The 15181-nt window shown below is 41.5% G+C and overlaps 2 protein-coding genes across 3 annotated transcripts; one reads left to right on the top strand and one right to left on the bottom strand.

Moving 5' to 3' along the window:
* Positions 1 to 416: 416 nt before the first annotated feature.
* Positions 417 to 4575, bottom strand: LOC121553826 (immune-associated nucleotide-binding protein 3). Of its 2 annotated transcripts, XM_041867210.2 has the most exons (8): positions 4478 to 4575; positions 3701 to 3846; positions 3388 to 3489; positions 3068 to 3163; positions 2358 to 2640; positions 1982 to 2090; positions 1206 to 1849; positions 417 to 1160 (listed from the first exon to the last, which is right to left on the bottom strand). In XM_041867210.2, exons 2-8 carry the CDS (start codon positions 3835 to 3837, stop codon positions 927 to 929), a joined length of 1605 nt encoding a protein of 534 aa, XP_041723144.1. In that variant the 5' UTR covers positions 3838 to 3846; positions 4478 to 4575; the 3' UTR covers positions 417 to 926. The 2 variants fall into 2 exon arrangements, with proteins under 2 accessions (XP_041723144.1, XP_041723143.1); XM_041867209.2 differs by having other exon boundaries at positions 417 to 1849; positions 4478 to 4571.
* A 4190-nt stretch (positions 4576 to 8765) lies between these two features.
* On the top strand, positions 8766 to 14381 carry hmox2a (heme oxygenase 2a). The gene is made up of 8 exons (XM_045211675.1): positions 8766 to 8782; positions 10180 to 10419; positions 11384 to 11501; positions 11848 to 12015; positions 12339 to 12473; positions 12735 to 12923; positions 13304 to 13433; positions 13676 to 14381. The coding sequence occupies exons 1-8, from the start codon at positions 8766 to 8768 to the stop codon at positions 13801 to 13803; spliced, it is 1125 nt and encodes a 374-aa protein (XP_045067610.1). The 3' UTR covers positions 13804 to 14381.
* The last annotated feature ends 800 nt before the right edge of the window (positions 14382 to 15181 follow it).

The following is a 15181-nucleotide window of genomic DNA, read 5'->3' as shown; positions in this document are numbered from 1 at the left end:
CAGCATTAGAGGGGCAGTAAGTAACTGGATGACTCACTATAATTGACAGACTGGATAGAAACAGATTTCCACTATGAAGCGTTAATCAATCTAAATACATTTAATCAAAATGTAATACATAAACAAAGATAACAGGCATTTAAAAGGGGGAGCAGTAGGTAACATACATGATGAAAGGATCAGGTCCCCTCAGAGTTTGAATGCTAATCTAGGATCAGGTCTCCCCTCTGATTCATTATGATCTAAAAGGCTAAACTGATCCTATATAAGCACTCCTACTCTGACTCATTGTGAATATGGGCCCTGATTTTGGGACAATGTGTAAAATAATCAGTAGAAAAACAGAGTAATATCCTTGACTATCCTGACCTCTACTGGGCAGTCAGACAGTTAGTAGACAGACTGAATGGAGAGAGTTCTCGATTAATAATCAGCTTTATTCAAATCATTCAAATGGTCATTACAGTCAACAAATTGTTAATAATTGCCTCTCACTTACATCTACATTTACATCATTTAGCAGACTTCACTTTCTGTTTAAATCCAGCTTGTCAAACATCAATAAATCAATAATGTAGTTTTAAACTGAAGCATTTAAAGAGTTAACCTTGATTTCCATTACAGTGACTCTTACAGTAGAAATCACTCCATGGCATCCAGAGATTAGAAAAGAAGCCCCGCTCCCCCTTTGGTAATTCTCCATAACACAAAGTGCAGATTTCTCTAAACACCAGGTTTTCATGGGAGATATGTTCTTAAAGAATATATAAAACCACTTCTAACAATTAATCAATGAACGTATTGATCAACAATTGATCAATTAACTTTTAATAATTTTCATCTGTAAACTTGTTTTGTTTTCAGAGGTCACCCTGCTCTACAAAGAGATGATGCATGGAGACTCCCTAATGTTCAGATTAGTATCATTAAAGGACAATTAAGATGATCATTGTGATCACCGTTACTCCTACATACATTTTTGAGCCTGAGACTTTCACTGCCAGATCATCAATGGCCTTCCTCCCTTCATCTTCCCTCTCTTTTCTCTCTTCAGTCTCCCTCTTTTTCCCCTCCTCCTCTCTTATCGTTGCTATGGCTGCATCCCTCTTTCTAACCTCCTCCTCTCTTATCGTTGCTATGGCTGCATCCCTCTTTCTAACCTCCTCCTCTCTTATCGTTGCTATGGCTGCATCCCTCTTTCTAACCTCCTGTTCTAGTATCTTTCTCAGAGCCTTCTCCCTCCTCCCGATCTCCTCTTCCCTCCGGGTCAAGATGTTTGTCACATGATAGTATCCCCTATTCTCATTCAATAATCCATTTATCTTCTCCAGCAGCTCTGTGACCTGAGTGAGCTCATTCTTGTCTTTGTTATAGAAGACGTGATGTCTGCCACCACACATACTGAGGAGTTTTAGGGGATCACTGTTGTCCATTAGATACTCCTCCACTGGTTTCCCTTCTAGCTGGTCTCCACCAGTGAACAGCACCATGGTGTATTTAAGGGCCTCCTCCCCAAAGTTCTCCTTCATCCATTTGACAGTATTCTTCTCCTCTTCTGTGCACCAATTGCACAGCCTGATCACTAGCAGGAAGACGTGAGGTGTTGAGATGTTGATGCATTCAGCTACTTTACCTGCAACTTCCTCAGACGGCAACACATCTGGGGTGTTAATCATAGTTATGTTATTTCGGCCCACAACAGCATCTTGTTCCTCACACTCTGACCCATACAAAGGTGAAGCCTCCATTTTAAATGCCTCTCTCCCCAGGATGGTGTTTCCTGCTGCTCTCTTCTCTGATCCAGTCTTCCCCAGCAGAACAATCCGTTGCTGAAATCCCACCTCAGACCCTGCAGAAATGCATGCGGGGCATTTAAAAGAGGTTTTAAAATGGTAAAAGTTAAAATGTTAAATTGAATAAGTGAAAAATATTAATACTGGGACAGAACGAGAAATAAAGAAATAACCATGAATAAACTCACCGTGTACAGAGACACACAGGTGTGTATAACACACAAGGCCTACCAGGGCAAGTACCAGTATGAGAATCCCCAGAAGACTGGAAAAGAAGGCTGTTTTCCATGAGCAGACCTACGAAGGAGAGTCATGTAAGTACATCATGTACTGTAGGTCACTATTAGGATTGCTAATTTTTGGTAACTTTTCCCAAATTCACAGGAAATTCCAGAAATCTTGGTTGGAAGATTCCCGGAATAAGGAGGAAATAAGGAGGAAATCCGGAATCCTCATTTCTGGAAAACTGGGGAATTTAAGGAAAGTTACCGTCATTTTGCAACCCTAGTCAATACCTTTCTTGACCATTTCTATCAGGGGACCAAATAGACATTTCACACAAACCTGAGTCGCAGTTTGTTCTGTTCCAACATACGTTTCATGGACGTGATCGTCTACATTTGGAATGGTTTTCCATCCTTCAGTGGCCTCCACCAATGTGTGTTTCATCAGTCCTGGGGCCTGGTAGTGGTCTCTAACATGGTTCTCACAGAAAGTAGCCTTGCAATCCTCGCAGAACTTCACAGCTTTGTCACTGCGCTGCATACATATGGTACAGTCCAGTCTGATACGATGTACTATTCTCCTATCTTGCATCTGGCCTAAAGCAGGGTCCTCAAAGGTAGGGCTGTAGAAAGGTTAAAGCTGAATGAAGCCACCCGTTACATGCAAGTTTATTTGATAGGGTAATTTTACTCATTAAGTGTTTAGAACACATGCATATCCATAGCAAAGGATTAACAGCATTTCATTTGACATTGTATTTTTTTTTTACATTTGAGTGACTCACAGGAGCAATTAGGGTTAATTGTGCCCTTGCTCAAGGGCACATCGACAGATTGGTCGCTGGATTCGAACCAGCAACCTTTTGGTTACTGGCCCAGCTATCTGCCACCCCATCATGGTACAGGATAGTAAATAAGACAGCATTCAGTACTATGAACAACAAACACTTTTACACTATAAGAAATCAATAAATAGCTCAGGCTAGGCTTCCTCATAACACCAAAACAAAGGTGTATATCTGGTTTACATTATGGGCTTACATACTGTACCTCTGATTTATATGAAGACCAGATCCATATAAATCAACCTCACTGTCTGTTGAGCCGACTGTAAACACTGAGCACTCTGTCTTCACCTGCTGGCTCCTAGCAACAACAGAGCAAGAGAGAGACTGAAGACCAGGGTCTGAAATGTTTGTCAAAAGTGGTTGGATCTCTAAAAAGTAATCTTGTCTAGTTAATGTTTATTTTTTTCAGGAGAGTAGAAGTTTGCAGGTCAGTTTGTGAGCCAACTCTGTTATTAAAGTACAACAAAACAAAGAGGTTTGGATGAATGTTTTACATCAATATTTCAGAAGACAGTGTCTCACCATTTCACAGATGTAAGGATTCCACTGTTGAATGTTATTGGTTGACGCATGGACCGATCACTATCCATGTTGTAAGACACTGGTGTTTTTTTACTTCCTTCCCTGATACAAACACAATAACATTTTCAACTCCAGCTTGAGTTAAAAGCCTACTTTATTTGGACATAACTGTTCATATTTATAATGGAATACAATCACAAAACATGCAATTTTATAGCTCAAATGTTGTTCTAAAATGGCTAGTTTTTCTTTCACATAATTAAATTGGTAACACTTTCCTGACTATAGATATTTCATAGGATACTCCTCTTACCTCGTTTCATCAGAGCTCATGTTATCAGTTACTTGGGTTGCCAGCATTTTATCCGTTTCCCCTGGCACAGAACCCCTATTTTCTTTATCTCTATCTCTTGGCAAATCAATTGCTTGGTAATCAGGATTGGCAGCCATTTTATGATGCTAGAATAGAAAGTACAACAATGGGCACACACACAAACAAGACTGAAAATGTGAGTTGTAGATCTGTCACTCCCATTGAAAGCACGTCTGAGAAGCGGTAGATGCGTTCTATGTGCGTATGTTTCTATGTTTCCCGTCCTTAAGTTTCATTTTTGGGTCTTTTAACTTTCGGTTTTGTACACAAGCTTCAAATAGCTAAAAATACTATATTTTGAGTTATTGAAAATTTGTTTCACAGCGTTTTATAATGGTACAATGGATAGCTTGTTTTGTCACATAAACTGAAATAAGAGAACCATTAGAATTTCAGCAACCAGAGCAATTTCTACATAGCTACCTTTGACAAGTTAACAGTATTTGTCAATGTTTTGTTAATACCTTTTCGAGTTGAAAAAGTAAGACAATTATTCTAGAGTGATTGCAATTTGATTCAACAACTTTATAAAGTACAATTAGGTTGTGCTTCGGTGATGAAATGTCAGTTCCTTATGTTATAAAAAACATTTTACGAAGACAAATCTGTTTATTCAGTTTCTCTAACATTTCATTAACGTTCCAAAAAGCAAAATACGCTCAGAGCTTGTTTTTGTGAGAAATCTTTTAGAAATAACAAAATCGACATCCATCTTACCTCTATATTGTTTTATGTCCTGCGGATAAGAGAAGAAAGATGACGAGTTCAACGGGAAAGTGAGCCTGTCAGCTAGCCGACCTGCACCAGCCTAGCTAATGCAATGCAATTTTCCTGATTTCTCCAAGTATGGGTGGTTGTTTAAAAAAAAAAAGGACGGCCTCTCAATCTCTTCTTCTTTGGTACCATAGCGTTTGCATTGTGCGGGACTGTGTGTTCAATCATGTTACATTTAGTGATACAAAATAAAAAAGGAAGAAAAATAAAATAACAATTTGTACCAACTAACTAACCAGTTAGTTGTTTCCCCCCCCCCCCTATACAGCACTATTTCATAAAAATACAAATAAAAAACACCATAAAAATAAAATACTTTGACCCTACCATGCCACGGACCTGGGAGGACGGGACACCACAACTAAACACACCCTGTAACTCTTCTGAAGTAAAATCTTGTATACCCAAATACTTCTCTGCAGCTGCCACCACAGCATCTATTTTCTGTGATTTACATTCCATTTCTGCAGTACAGTGGATAACCATTGCTATGAACGCTAAGCCAACCTTACTGAAGCATATATCACTCGTTGGCCTATCCCTCTGTGCTGGCACAGATCTACTACTCACAGGTATCATCTCAGGATCCCTCACCATTGACCCATCCTCCGCTACTTTCTTCACTGCCTCAGCATACGACACCTCTGACTCTGGCCACACTGCAGTAGATTTTGGCACAAAAGCTCTAACAGGATAACTGATACAGTATATACCAGTGGAGGCTACTCAGAGGAGGAAGGGGAGGACCATCCTTTTAGATAAAACTATACTGAATATATTAACATGTCATCAAATAATTGATTAAAACACACTGTTTTGCAATAAAGGTCTACAGTAGCTTCAACGGCACTCTGTAGGGTAGCACCATGGTGTAGCCGGAGGACAGCTAGTTTCTGTCCTCCTCTGGGTACATTAGCTTCAATACAAAACCTAGGAGGCTCATGGTTCTCACCTCCTTCCATAGACTTACACAGTAATTATGGCAACTTCCGGAGGACGTCCTCCAACCTATCAGAGCTCTTGCAGCATGAACTGACATTTTGTCCACCCAATGAATAATAATAATATGCCATTTAGCAGACGCTTTTATCCAAAGGGACTTACAGTCATGCGTGCATACATTTTTTTTTTTGTGTGTGTGTATGGTTGGTCCCGGGGATCGAACACACTACCTTGGCGTTACACGCACCATGCTCTACCAGCTGAGCTACAGAGGACCACAATCTAGTACTGGAAGCATAAGCTACAGATAGCTAGCACTGCAGTGCATAAAATGTGGTGAGTCGTTGACTCAAAGAGAGAGAAAGACAATAGTTGAACATTTGTGAACAAATACATTTCTTCAAAAATTAAGGAGAAGCAAGAGAGTGATGGAGAGAGAGAGCTAGCTATATTTCAGTCTTTTTTTTTTCACTTTCACTTACTTAGCTAGCTAGCTACACCCGGATCAAATAGAGAGGGACGCTATGTTAGCTAGCTGGCTATGGCTATCCAACACTGAAACTCTTCCAAGTCAAGGTAAGCTTTTGGTTTTATACATTTATTGACACCGGGGCCCGCCGGTGTAACTGCTAAACTGCTTGCTGACTGATTGTAGCGGGTTTACTAATACGTTAGTTCTATTAGCTATGTTGACTATGACGTTAGATAATATGGTGACAACGATGTAGGCTGTGTGTAGTGGTTAGTGGATATCATATGAAGGTTTGGCTTGGAAAGGTTTTTTCGCCAGATCACAGACAGTTGAAGTGTTGTGCACTGAAGTCCACAAGCAAAGGGAAAAGATGAGAAAGTAGGAGAGTGCATAGATGCGAGAAGGAATTACAACAAGCAAAGTGATCATACTGTTTGTATGTGGCTGCTATGAAAGTGAACTGTATTTGCGTGTAATCAGGGGTGTATTCATTCTGCCGATTCTGTTGAAAAATGTTTCTTAAACGGAAGCAAACGAAATGGGATTAACATACCTGAATTTGTCCAAAATAAATTATCTTTTGCAACTGATGGACTAATGATTACACCCTAGATCAGCTAGATGCAGGCAAGAGTGTGCAAGGCGTTATTCAATGTGTCACTGTCTGTCACCTTGATTACTAAAAATTATCTTTACCTGTGCCCCTACGTTGTAAACTTTCATTCATAGGCTAGGTTGTAGCAACCTCATGATGGCTATAGGGATAATTTGAGTGTCATGTAGTAGCCTAAACCTATAGATGTTACATTGAAATGGGTGAGTGGAATATGAATGACAGTCATCCAATATGCTGTAATAGAAATAAGGCCATGCTCATGAAAACAAACATTGTCCTTCCTCATCTTAAAGGCACTATATCCTCCAACCATAATAGCGCTTGTTGAAGGGAGATAAAAGAAAGACCTGTTTAATGAATGTCAGTCTTTCAGCTTCAGTTTAACATCGATCCTAATAAATATTGTTATAATATCAATTGAATTAAATCATTTTAGAATTGTGTAATATTATTTAAATCTTGTGTTGAGATAGTGGGGAAAACTGTGCAGGTTACAAGAGCGCTGCTTCCCCCACTGATTCGATTCCGGGATGATGGGGAAAGCAAAATAATTAACAACATTACATTTCATAATGGTGGGAGCAAGTTTGGCAGCCAAATATAACCATTTTTATGTCAATATTACGGCTCCTAACTTACATACTCCGATACAGTTGAAAAGGAGGCGAGGAGATATGATGCAAGGAATCGAGGAAAGATGAATTGAGATGTTATGTCCTCTCTCTCCCTCTGTTCTGTTCTAATTACCTCTCCATTCCCCTTCCTTACCTGGTGGTGAGGTAATGCAGGGTTCGGCATTCTCCTCCCAGGCTCACTGTGAATAAAATGAGAATATACATGTGGGACACATGGATGATTATGCACATAGTAACTACATTTAGCTTGGGCCTAGAAACACGAGCAATGGATATTAGACCGGTGGAAATGTGTCCTTTGGTCTGGAGTCCAAATTGGAGATTTTTGGTTCCAACCACCGTGGCTTTGTGAGACGTGGTGTGGGTGAACGGATGATCTCTGCATGTGTATTTCACACTGTAAAGCATGGAGGAGGAGGTGTTATGGTGTGGGGGTGCTTTGCTGGTGACACTGTCTGTGATTTATTTAGAATTCAAGGCACACTTAACCAGCATGGCTACCATAGTATTCTGCAGCGATACGCCATCCAATCTGGTTTGGGCTTAGTGGGACTATCATTTGTTTTTCAACAAGACAATGACCCAACACACCTCCAGGCTGTGTAAGGGCTATTTTACCAAGAAGGAGAGTGATGGAGTGCTGCATTAAATGACCTGGCCTCCACTATCCCCCGACCTCAAACCAATTGAGATGGTTTGGGATGAGACGGACGACAGAGTGAAGGAAAAGCAGCCAACAAGTGCTCAGAATATGTGGGAACTCAAAACGGTTGGAAAAGCATTCCAGGTGAAGCTGGTTGAGAGAATGCAAAGAGTGTGCAAAGCTGTCATCAAGGCAAAGGGTGGCTATTTGAAGAATCTCAAATATAAATATTTATCTTGATTTGTTTAACACTTTTTTGGTTACTACATGATTCCATATGTGTTATTTCATAGTTTTGATGTTTTCACTATTATTCTACAATGTAGAAAATAGTAACAAATAAAGAAAAACCATTGAATGAGTAGGTGTGTCCAAACTTTTGACTGGTACTGTATATTTAAAAACAAATACTCTTAGACTTTTACCCAAGTACTATTTTACTGGGTGACTTTCATTGTTTTCTTGAGTCATTTTCTATTAAGGTATCTTTATTACCCGTTATTTGGGATAGATGCATCTTTAGCGTTTCTTACTCTTGACATAACAAAACCTTGGTTTTCTATATATTACTTCGTCATTGGCCTGATTACACCGGTAATCAAGGAAGATTTAACCATTTTGTGACGCTAGAATAATGTAGACAACGTTGGTTAGTGAACGCACAAGCACACACACGAAGAACATCAACAAAAAGCCACAGCTACTGAAATTAGTCATTTGAATTCAAACTATTTCACAGTATGTACGTATTATTTTCAAAGGAAGTGCTCCTCAGGGCACCATAAAAAAAAAAAATATGTTTTAACCTCAACAAAACCTTATATCTCAGATAGTTCTAGCTCGGTCAAATTGTCTCACCTTTAGCAGAATGTTTCTTCAATTAATTTGAAATCTTTCCAATCATTCAATTGAGGAAAATCTGCATGTCTAAGGAGCTAACGTTAGTAATGTTATGCTTTCACTCCAACCAATGCTAGTTTAGACAGTATCACTGGTACAAATGCGCTACATTGTGGAATAGGTGATAAGAATAATGAATTGAGGGTTGTGCTGCCTTCTGGAAAAAGGACCGACAGTTTCCCTCCTCTGATGATATGAACTTGGTTTTGAGGCCTTGAAACATTAACCTGATATTAACTTGGTAATGTCACTGCAAACTGTATTGATCCATTTATTCATGCTTTGCTATTGGTATTTAAAAGAAATTGGAAAGGAACTGGTCCAAACAACAATTAACCGCAGCTGTGAAAATAAATTACAACATGGTTACATGATCTCTGCGAATGGAGATAATAGCTGTATCCAACTGCATCACCCATTAGAATTCCCTGTTTACAGTACGTTTTTGATTCAATCTAGCTGCTGTGTCCTCTTGTATCATCGTGTGCTTCGATTCTGCCTTTCTGTTATGGCAAGCAATCTGGTTGGCTGGCGTGACTCAACACACGCCTCCTTTGCATGAACACAGTCTACTGCACTCTCTGCGGCTGATATCTACTACAAGGTAAACAAATAATCAATATATGTTCAGTTGTCATAAAATATAGAGATAGATATAAGTTTACGAATGTACCTATGCGCAACCGAGAATTCGTGCAAATATAATTTTAGTGTAATGGAATTGACGTTAGACTCATGTGGGCTTGTTATACAAAGCTCACGGCTATGTAAGTGAGTTTTGTAACTGTCCGATAGTGTACTGTCGCTCATGGCAGGCGATGTTGTTGCCAGCACGTAGACAGGTCAAATAGAGAAGTATATGATCATTTGTGAAGTTGTTGCATATATGCTATTTGTATTGATACTCTACTGTAGCCTACGGTGCGTTGTATGGATCTTTGGTTTTATTATTAATTCTGCACTGTTGAGGAAGAGCTGCAAGTTAGCATTCTGTGCATGTGACCAATGTTTTGATTTGATGTATTATAAGTTATTGAAATATCTACATTTTATGATATTTTGTAGATTGCATGTTTATGTATATATCTATGTAAATATACAATTCTTAGCCTACTCATTCAGAAATATATGTTATGGGTCTGAATGGAACCTGTAACTTTCTGTTGGCCTATCCAAAATAAAGATATGTCCGAACATAATAATAGCACTGTAATACACTACCCCTTATGTCAGAGGGTCATGTGTGTCAGTACTTTTGAACACAGGAGCACACCGGAGCTACTGTGGTCAGGACCTCATTTAATGGTTTCTGTCTCATCCCTCTATCATCATACCAATCCTCTCTTGTTGTTTCACCTCCACAGAGAAGCAAAACACAGACAGACAGACAGACAGACAGACAGACGGACGGACAGCCAACCAACCAGACAGACAGCCAACCAGCCAGACAGACAGACAGACAGACAGACAGACAGACGGACAGCTTACCAGCCAGACAGGTAGTCAGACGGACTGCCAACCAACAAGCCAGACGGACGGACAGCATACCAGACAGATAGCCAGACAGACAGACCAGCAAGATGCCTGCAGAGAATGTACCAGAACCGACAAAGACCAACGGTGTGACGAATGGGGGGGGATCATCACTGAAGTAGAGGATGAGGAGGACGATCTCAGGTACTGAGGAGTAGTAGCCTATTGATTAGGATTGCCTATCACCCCTTTTAATCTATTCAATGTCAAATTATGCATAATGATTTAGGGTTATTGGTGAGGTCCTCTGTAGCTCAGCTGGTAGAGCACGGCGCTTGTAACGCCAAGGTAGTGGGTTCGATCCCCGGGACCACCCATACACAAAAAATAATAATGTATGCACGCATGACTGTAAGTCGCTTTGGATAAAAAGCGTCTGCTAAATGGCATATTATAATTATTAGGTGGTCAGGGAAAACCTGGGGCCCTAATAACAACAATTGGAAGTTTGGTATGATAATGAGTAACAAGGAGTTGGTATGATAATGAGTAACAAGGAGTTGGTATGATAATGAGTAACAAGGAGTTGGTATGATAATGAGTAACAAGGAGTTGGTATGATAATGAGTAACAAGGAGTTGGTATGATAATGAGTAACAAGGAGTTGGTATGATAATGAGTAACAAGGAGTTGGTATGATAATGAGTAACAAGGAGTTATAATATAATAATAATATGCCATTTAGCAGACGCTTTTATCCAAAGCGACTTACAGTCGTGCGTGCATACATTTTTTTGTGTATGGGTGGTCCCGGGGTTCGAACCCACTACCTTGGCGTTACAAGCGCCGTGCTCTACCAGCTGAGCTACAGAGGACCACGAGTTGGTATGATAATGAGTAACAAGGAGTTGGTATGATAATGAGTAACAAGGAGTTGGCATGATGGTATATAAACATAGGCTATGTTTGCATGCTCTTAGCAGTGAATAGTTTTCACCTGTTCTTTGTATCTGTTTCACTCCATGTCTTCCCCAACCTGCATAGTGATATAGGACTTCATTATTTTATGACCAAGAGTGTCAGCTTGCATGTCTTTACCTGTGAATGATTTCATATTTTTTACTATGTGACTGTCTGTTGTTCCTCCATCGGTTCTTCACCTCCCCAGTCCAGATGACCTGTCAGAGTTGCTAGCAGAGGGAACAAAGGAGTCCCACGACAGAGCAGAGAACTGCCAGTTTGTGAAAGACTTCCTCAGGGGACGCATCCAAAGAGAACTGTTTAAGGTCAGTCTGTAGGGCTGGGTAAGAATGGGTTAACTGACAGGCCCAGACAAACCATCTTACACATTGACCCCTGCTCAAATTCATTTAAACGATTCATTTATTCAGTCAATTGGTTGAGTTGGATTAGAACGCAGCATTGAAATAGTGCTACTGTATATGTAATATTAGCATATTTCACTTGATGCCTTAGTCAGTTCTATTCCTGAATAGACTAGAACTGAACTGAATATGACCTGCATTTCTCTCTTCCTGTGAGTTAATAGTTCACCTCTCTCTCTCTCTCTCTCTCTCTCCTACCCTCTCTTATCTCCCTCTCTCTCCCCCTCCACTCCACTCCTCTCTCCAGCGGGGCACAGCTGCCCTCTACTTTGTGTATACTGCCATGGAGGAGGAGATAGAGAGGAACAGGGACCACCCCCAGTTTGCCCCCATCTACTTCCCCACTGAGCTGCACCGACGTGAGGCTCTGGCCCATGACCTGGAGTACTTCTATGGAGAAGACTGGGAGAACCAGGTGCAGCCAGAAGAGGGCGGGCCCCGGTCACCCCTCTGAGCCAGGTTCCTATCTGGTGCCTGGTTCACACTATAGGGCTGACCCGAACCGCACTGTGCTGGTAGTGCACAGTTACAGTAACTATGGTGGACGTGTAACCAGGCCAACCCAGTACAGCTCGGCTTGACTTGGTTTGACCTTATAGTGTGAATCAGTCTTCGGTTTCTTCCTTCTAGGGAGTTTATTTCAAGCCTATGTGCCTCTGCTTCTGCTTCTGCTTGCTCATTGGGGTCTAGGCTGGGTAACTTTGATTGATTAAGTGAATTATTGATTGATTGAACCAGGTCACCTGCTCCCCGGGCACCCAGCCATACGTAGACCGCATCCACGAAGTGGGACGTGAAGACCCGGTCCTGCTGGTGGCCCACTCCTACACCCGCTACATGGGTGACCTCTCTGGGGGTCAGATCCTTAAGAAGGTACATAAAATGGTTTATTTCACACTTATATCGATACAACTGCCACAATGATGCACTTGGGCAGTTTACAACACAGAAACTGAATTGTAGTCCACAATAACGTTTATACGACATTGTATTAGCTTTGAGATAAGGTTTATACTCAACAAAACGTGATTTCAGTTCATCTTTAAAATAATACAAACATTTTAAACATATCAGTGTAAGCATTTTCCAATTGATTCTAATTCATTCATTCTAATTAACCCTATTCTAATGAAGGTGGCACAGCGGGCGCTGAAGCTGCCCTCTAGTGGCGAGGGGCTGCACTTCTACCAGTTTGAGGGCATCCACAGCGCCAAGGCCTTTAAACAGCTGTACAGGAGCAGGATGAACGAGCTGGAGATGGACCAGGAGACCAAGGAGAGGATCATAGCCGAGTCTAACCTGGCCTTCAAGTTCAACATGGAGGTAAGATATTATTGATTAGGGTGGATTTCATTAGCCTCGTTCGACCAGTCTGATCTCGCAAACTTACATTCTGTTTAGCTTCACACGGTTTAGTCAGGATGGTGGATCAGGCTATGATTTCATGATGCTAGTAGTGATCTACCACATATAGTACTGACATATGTTAGGTGTCCTAACAGCTGTCTTGTGGTTAACGTAACAGCTGTTTTGAGCTTGAAGAACACTGATATGAAGCCATAACACTTGATAAGGGTAATATAAATTATGTGAAAGGGTTTGGGAACATGGTTAGTCCTTTTAAACATCACACTCATAAAATGTATGCCGAAATTTGTCGTGTGATGCTGATTTAATGTTGTTGGATATTTACCTGTCCCCAGGTGTTCACAGAGCTGGAGGAGGTAGGGAAGAACATCAAGGAGGAGGTGTTGGACGCAGGGTTCCCAGGACATGGTCATGGGGACATGGTCGGAGACGTTAACAAGTGCCCTTACTACGCTGCCAAAATGGGTAAACTGCCTGCCGGAACTTCTCACACTTTAAGATCTCCTTTTTCTGTGTTTGGCATCAATTAGACATGTCAAGTCATATGACAACACATTTGGTACTAACAGTAGTAACAGAATGAAGTCACAATGCCAACTTTCACTCAATATTGGTCATAGACATTAAAATATGTACGACTGAATTATTATCCTTCTCTTTCTTCTCCTCCCCCTCCTCTTCCTCCTCTTCCTCCTCTCGCTCGCTAGTGGCCAGTGGCAACACTAACTTTGCCTGTCAGTTAGCCATGCTGCTGCTGAGGCATCCTGCTGGTCAGATGGTTCTGGCCAGCTGGGCGGCTGCTGTCGCCGGATTGGCTGCCTGGTACCTCATGTGATCTATCACGGACAGATTCAGCCAATCATATGTTTTAAAGGACGGAAGACTCAACAAGGAAAGGGTGGACTTTTGGAGGAGAATGGCCAAGCTTTGTCTACATTTAGGAACTTCTGCCCTCCCTCAATCCTTTTCATCCTTTGTTTCTCTCACTCCCTTCGTTGCTGTGTTGATACCACCTGGTTGTTGTAGTAATTATGTTACTGTAACCTTGTGGGGTATGAACCAGTCTTTTATGAATCTTTTCACTGCCTACTTGCAGATTATCTTATTCATAATGTCCTCTTCAGTACTTATCATCTGCATTATTCTGCGTATCAACTCTGAAAAGTTACATTGTTCAAGTTTCATTTATGTCTGTAAGTGTGTATTTAAACTATACTGTACTTGCAGTACAGTGTATTTTAGGCATATATTTATGCTGTAAATGTTGCAAAGATTTTAATCTTGTAATTATGTAATTTCAATACCTGTCCACTGTATGCAATGCTGATAAAAAAACATGTTGACAAATGTGTTTTATCACGCTTTTGTATTCCAAGAGATGTAATGGGAATGTTGCCTATGTCAAACTGTAGACATGTAACGATCCCGGCAGTCTGAGTCGGGTCCTGTCTGGTGACTAGTTTTTCTGTTCGTGATCTCCAGTTTCCCGAGGGTTCGGGAACGCTCCGGGGAGCTCTCTTGATTTCCGCACCTGCATCCCATCAGCTATCTGCACACCTGGTCCTGATCATCACCCTTCTTAGGCTCTGGCCTAACATCCAGTCCCTGCCGGATCGTTAGCCATGAACAGTAGGTTTACCAGAGTATCAGTTTTAGAGCCTAGCGTTAGTTTTGTTGTTTTTGCACCTTGTTGGTTGGTTGCTTACTTACCCCCGTTTTGTTCCATCTGCAGTCACCCGTCCGGAACCTTCATCCAACCTCTGCCTGGTGGTCGGCGGCTGCCGACCCAGGATGGGATCAACCACTGCACCCCCAACAACTAATCAACGCCGCCCGCTCTGTTCCCTGGATTATTCCACATCACTCTTGAATTTGTAATAAACACTCACCTTCGTTTCTACTTACCTTGTCCTGGTCTGCTTCTGGGTTCTGGCTTAGCAACTCGTGACAGAACGATCCGGCCAGTAATGAACCCAGCGGACCTGGACTCTGTTCGCCATGCCATTACCCATCAGGAGAAGATGTTGGGCCATCATAGCACGGTACTACAGGAGATCGCGTTGTCAGTTCGGAACCTTTCTACCGGTCTGACGGAGGTCCAGAACCAACGCAAGTTTCCGGTGGAGGATCCACTACCGGTTTCACCCATCTCGCCTGCCGCTTCTGGAGCTGTGTCCTTCCGTGAGCCCAAGGTTCCGACGCCGGATAGATAT

Source organism: Coregonus clupeaformis, chromosome 38, assembly GCF_020615455.1.
Source record: "Coregonus clupeaformis isolate EN_2021a chromosome 38, ASM2061545v1, whole genome shotgun sequence".
Taxonomy (NCBI): Eukaryota; Metazoa; Chordata; class Actinopteri; order Salmoniformes; family Salmonidae; genus Coregonus; species Coregonus clupeaformis.
Note: the sequence above shows the minus strand (reverse complement) of the source record. Positions and strands in the feature narration are given on the sequence as shown.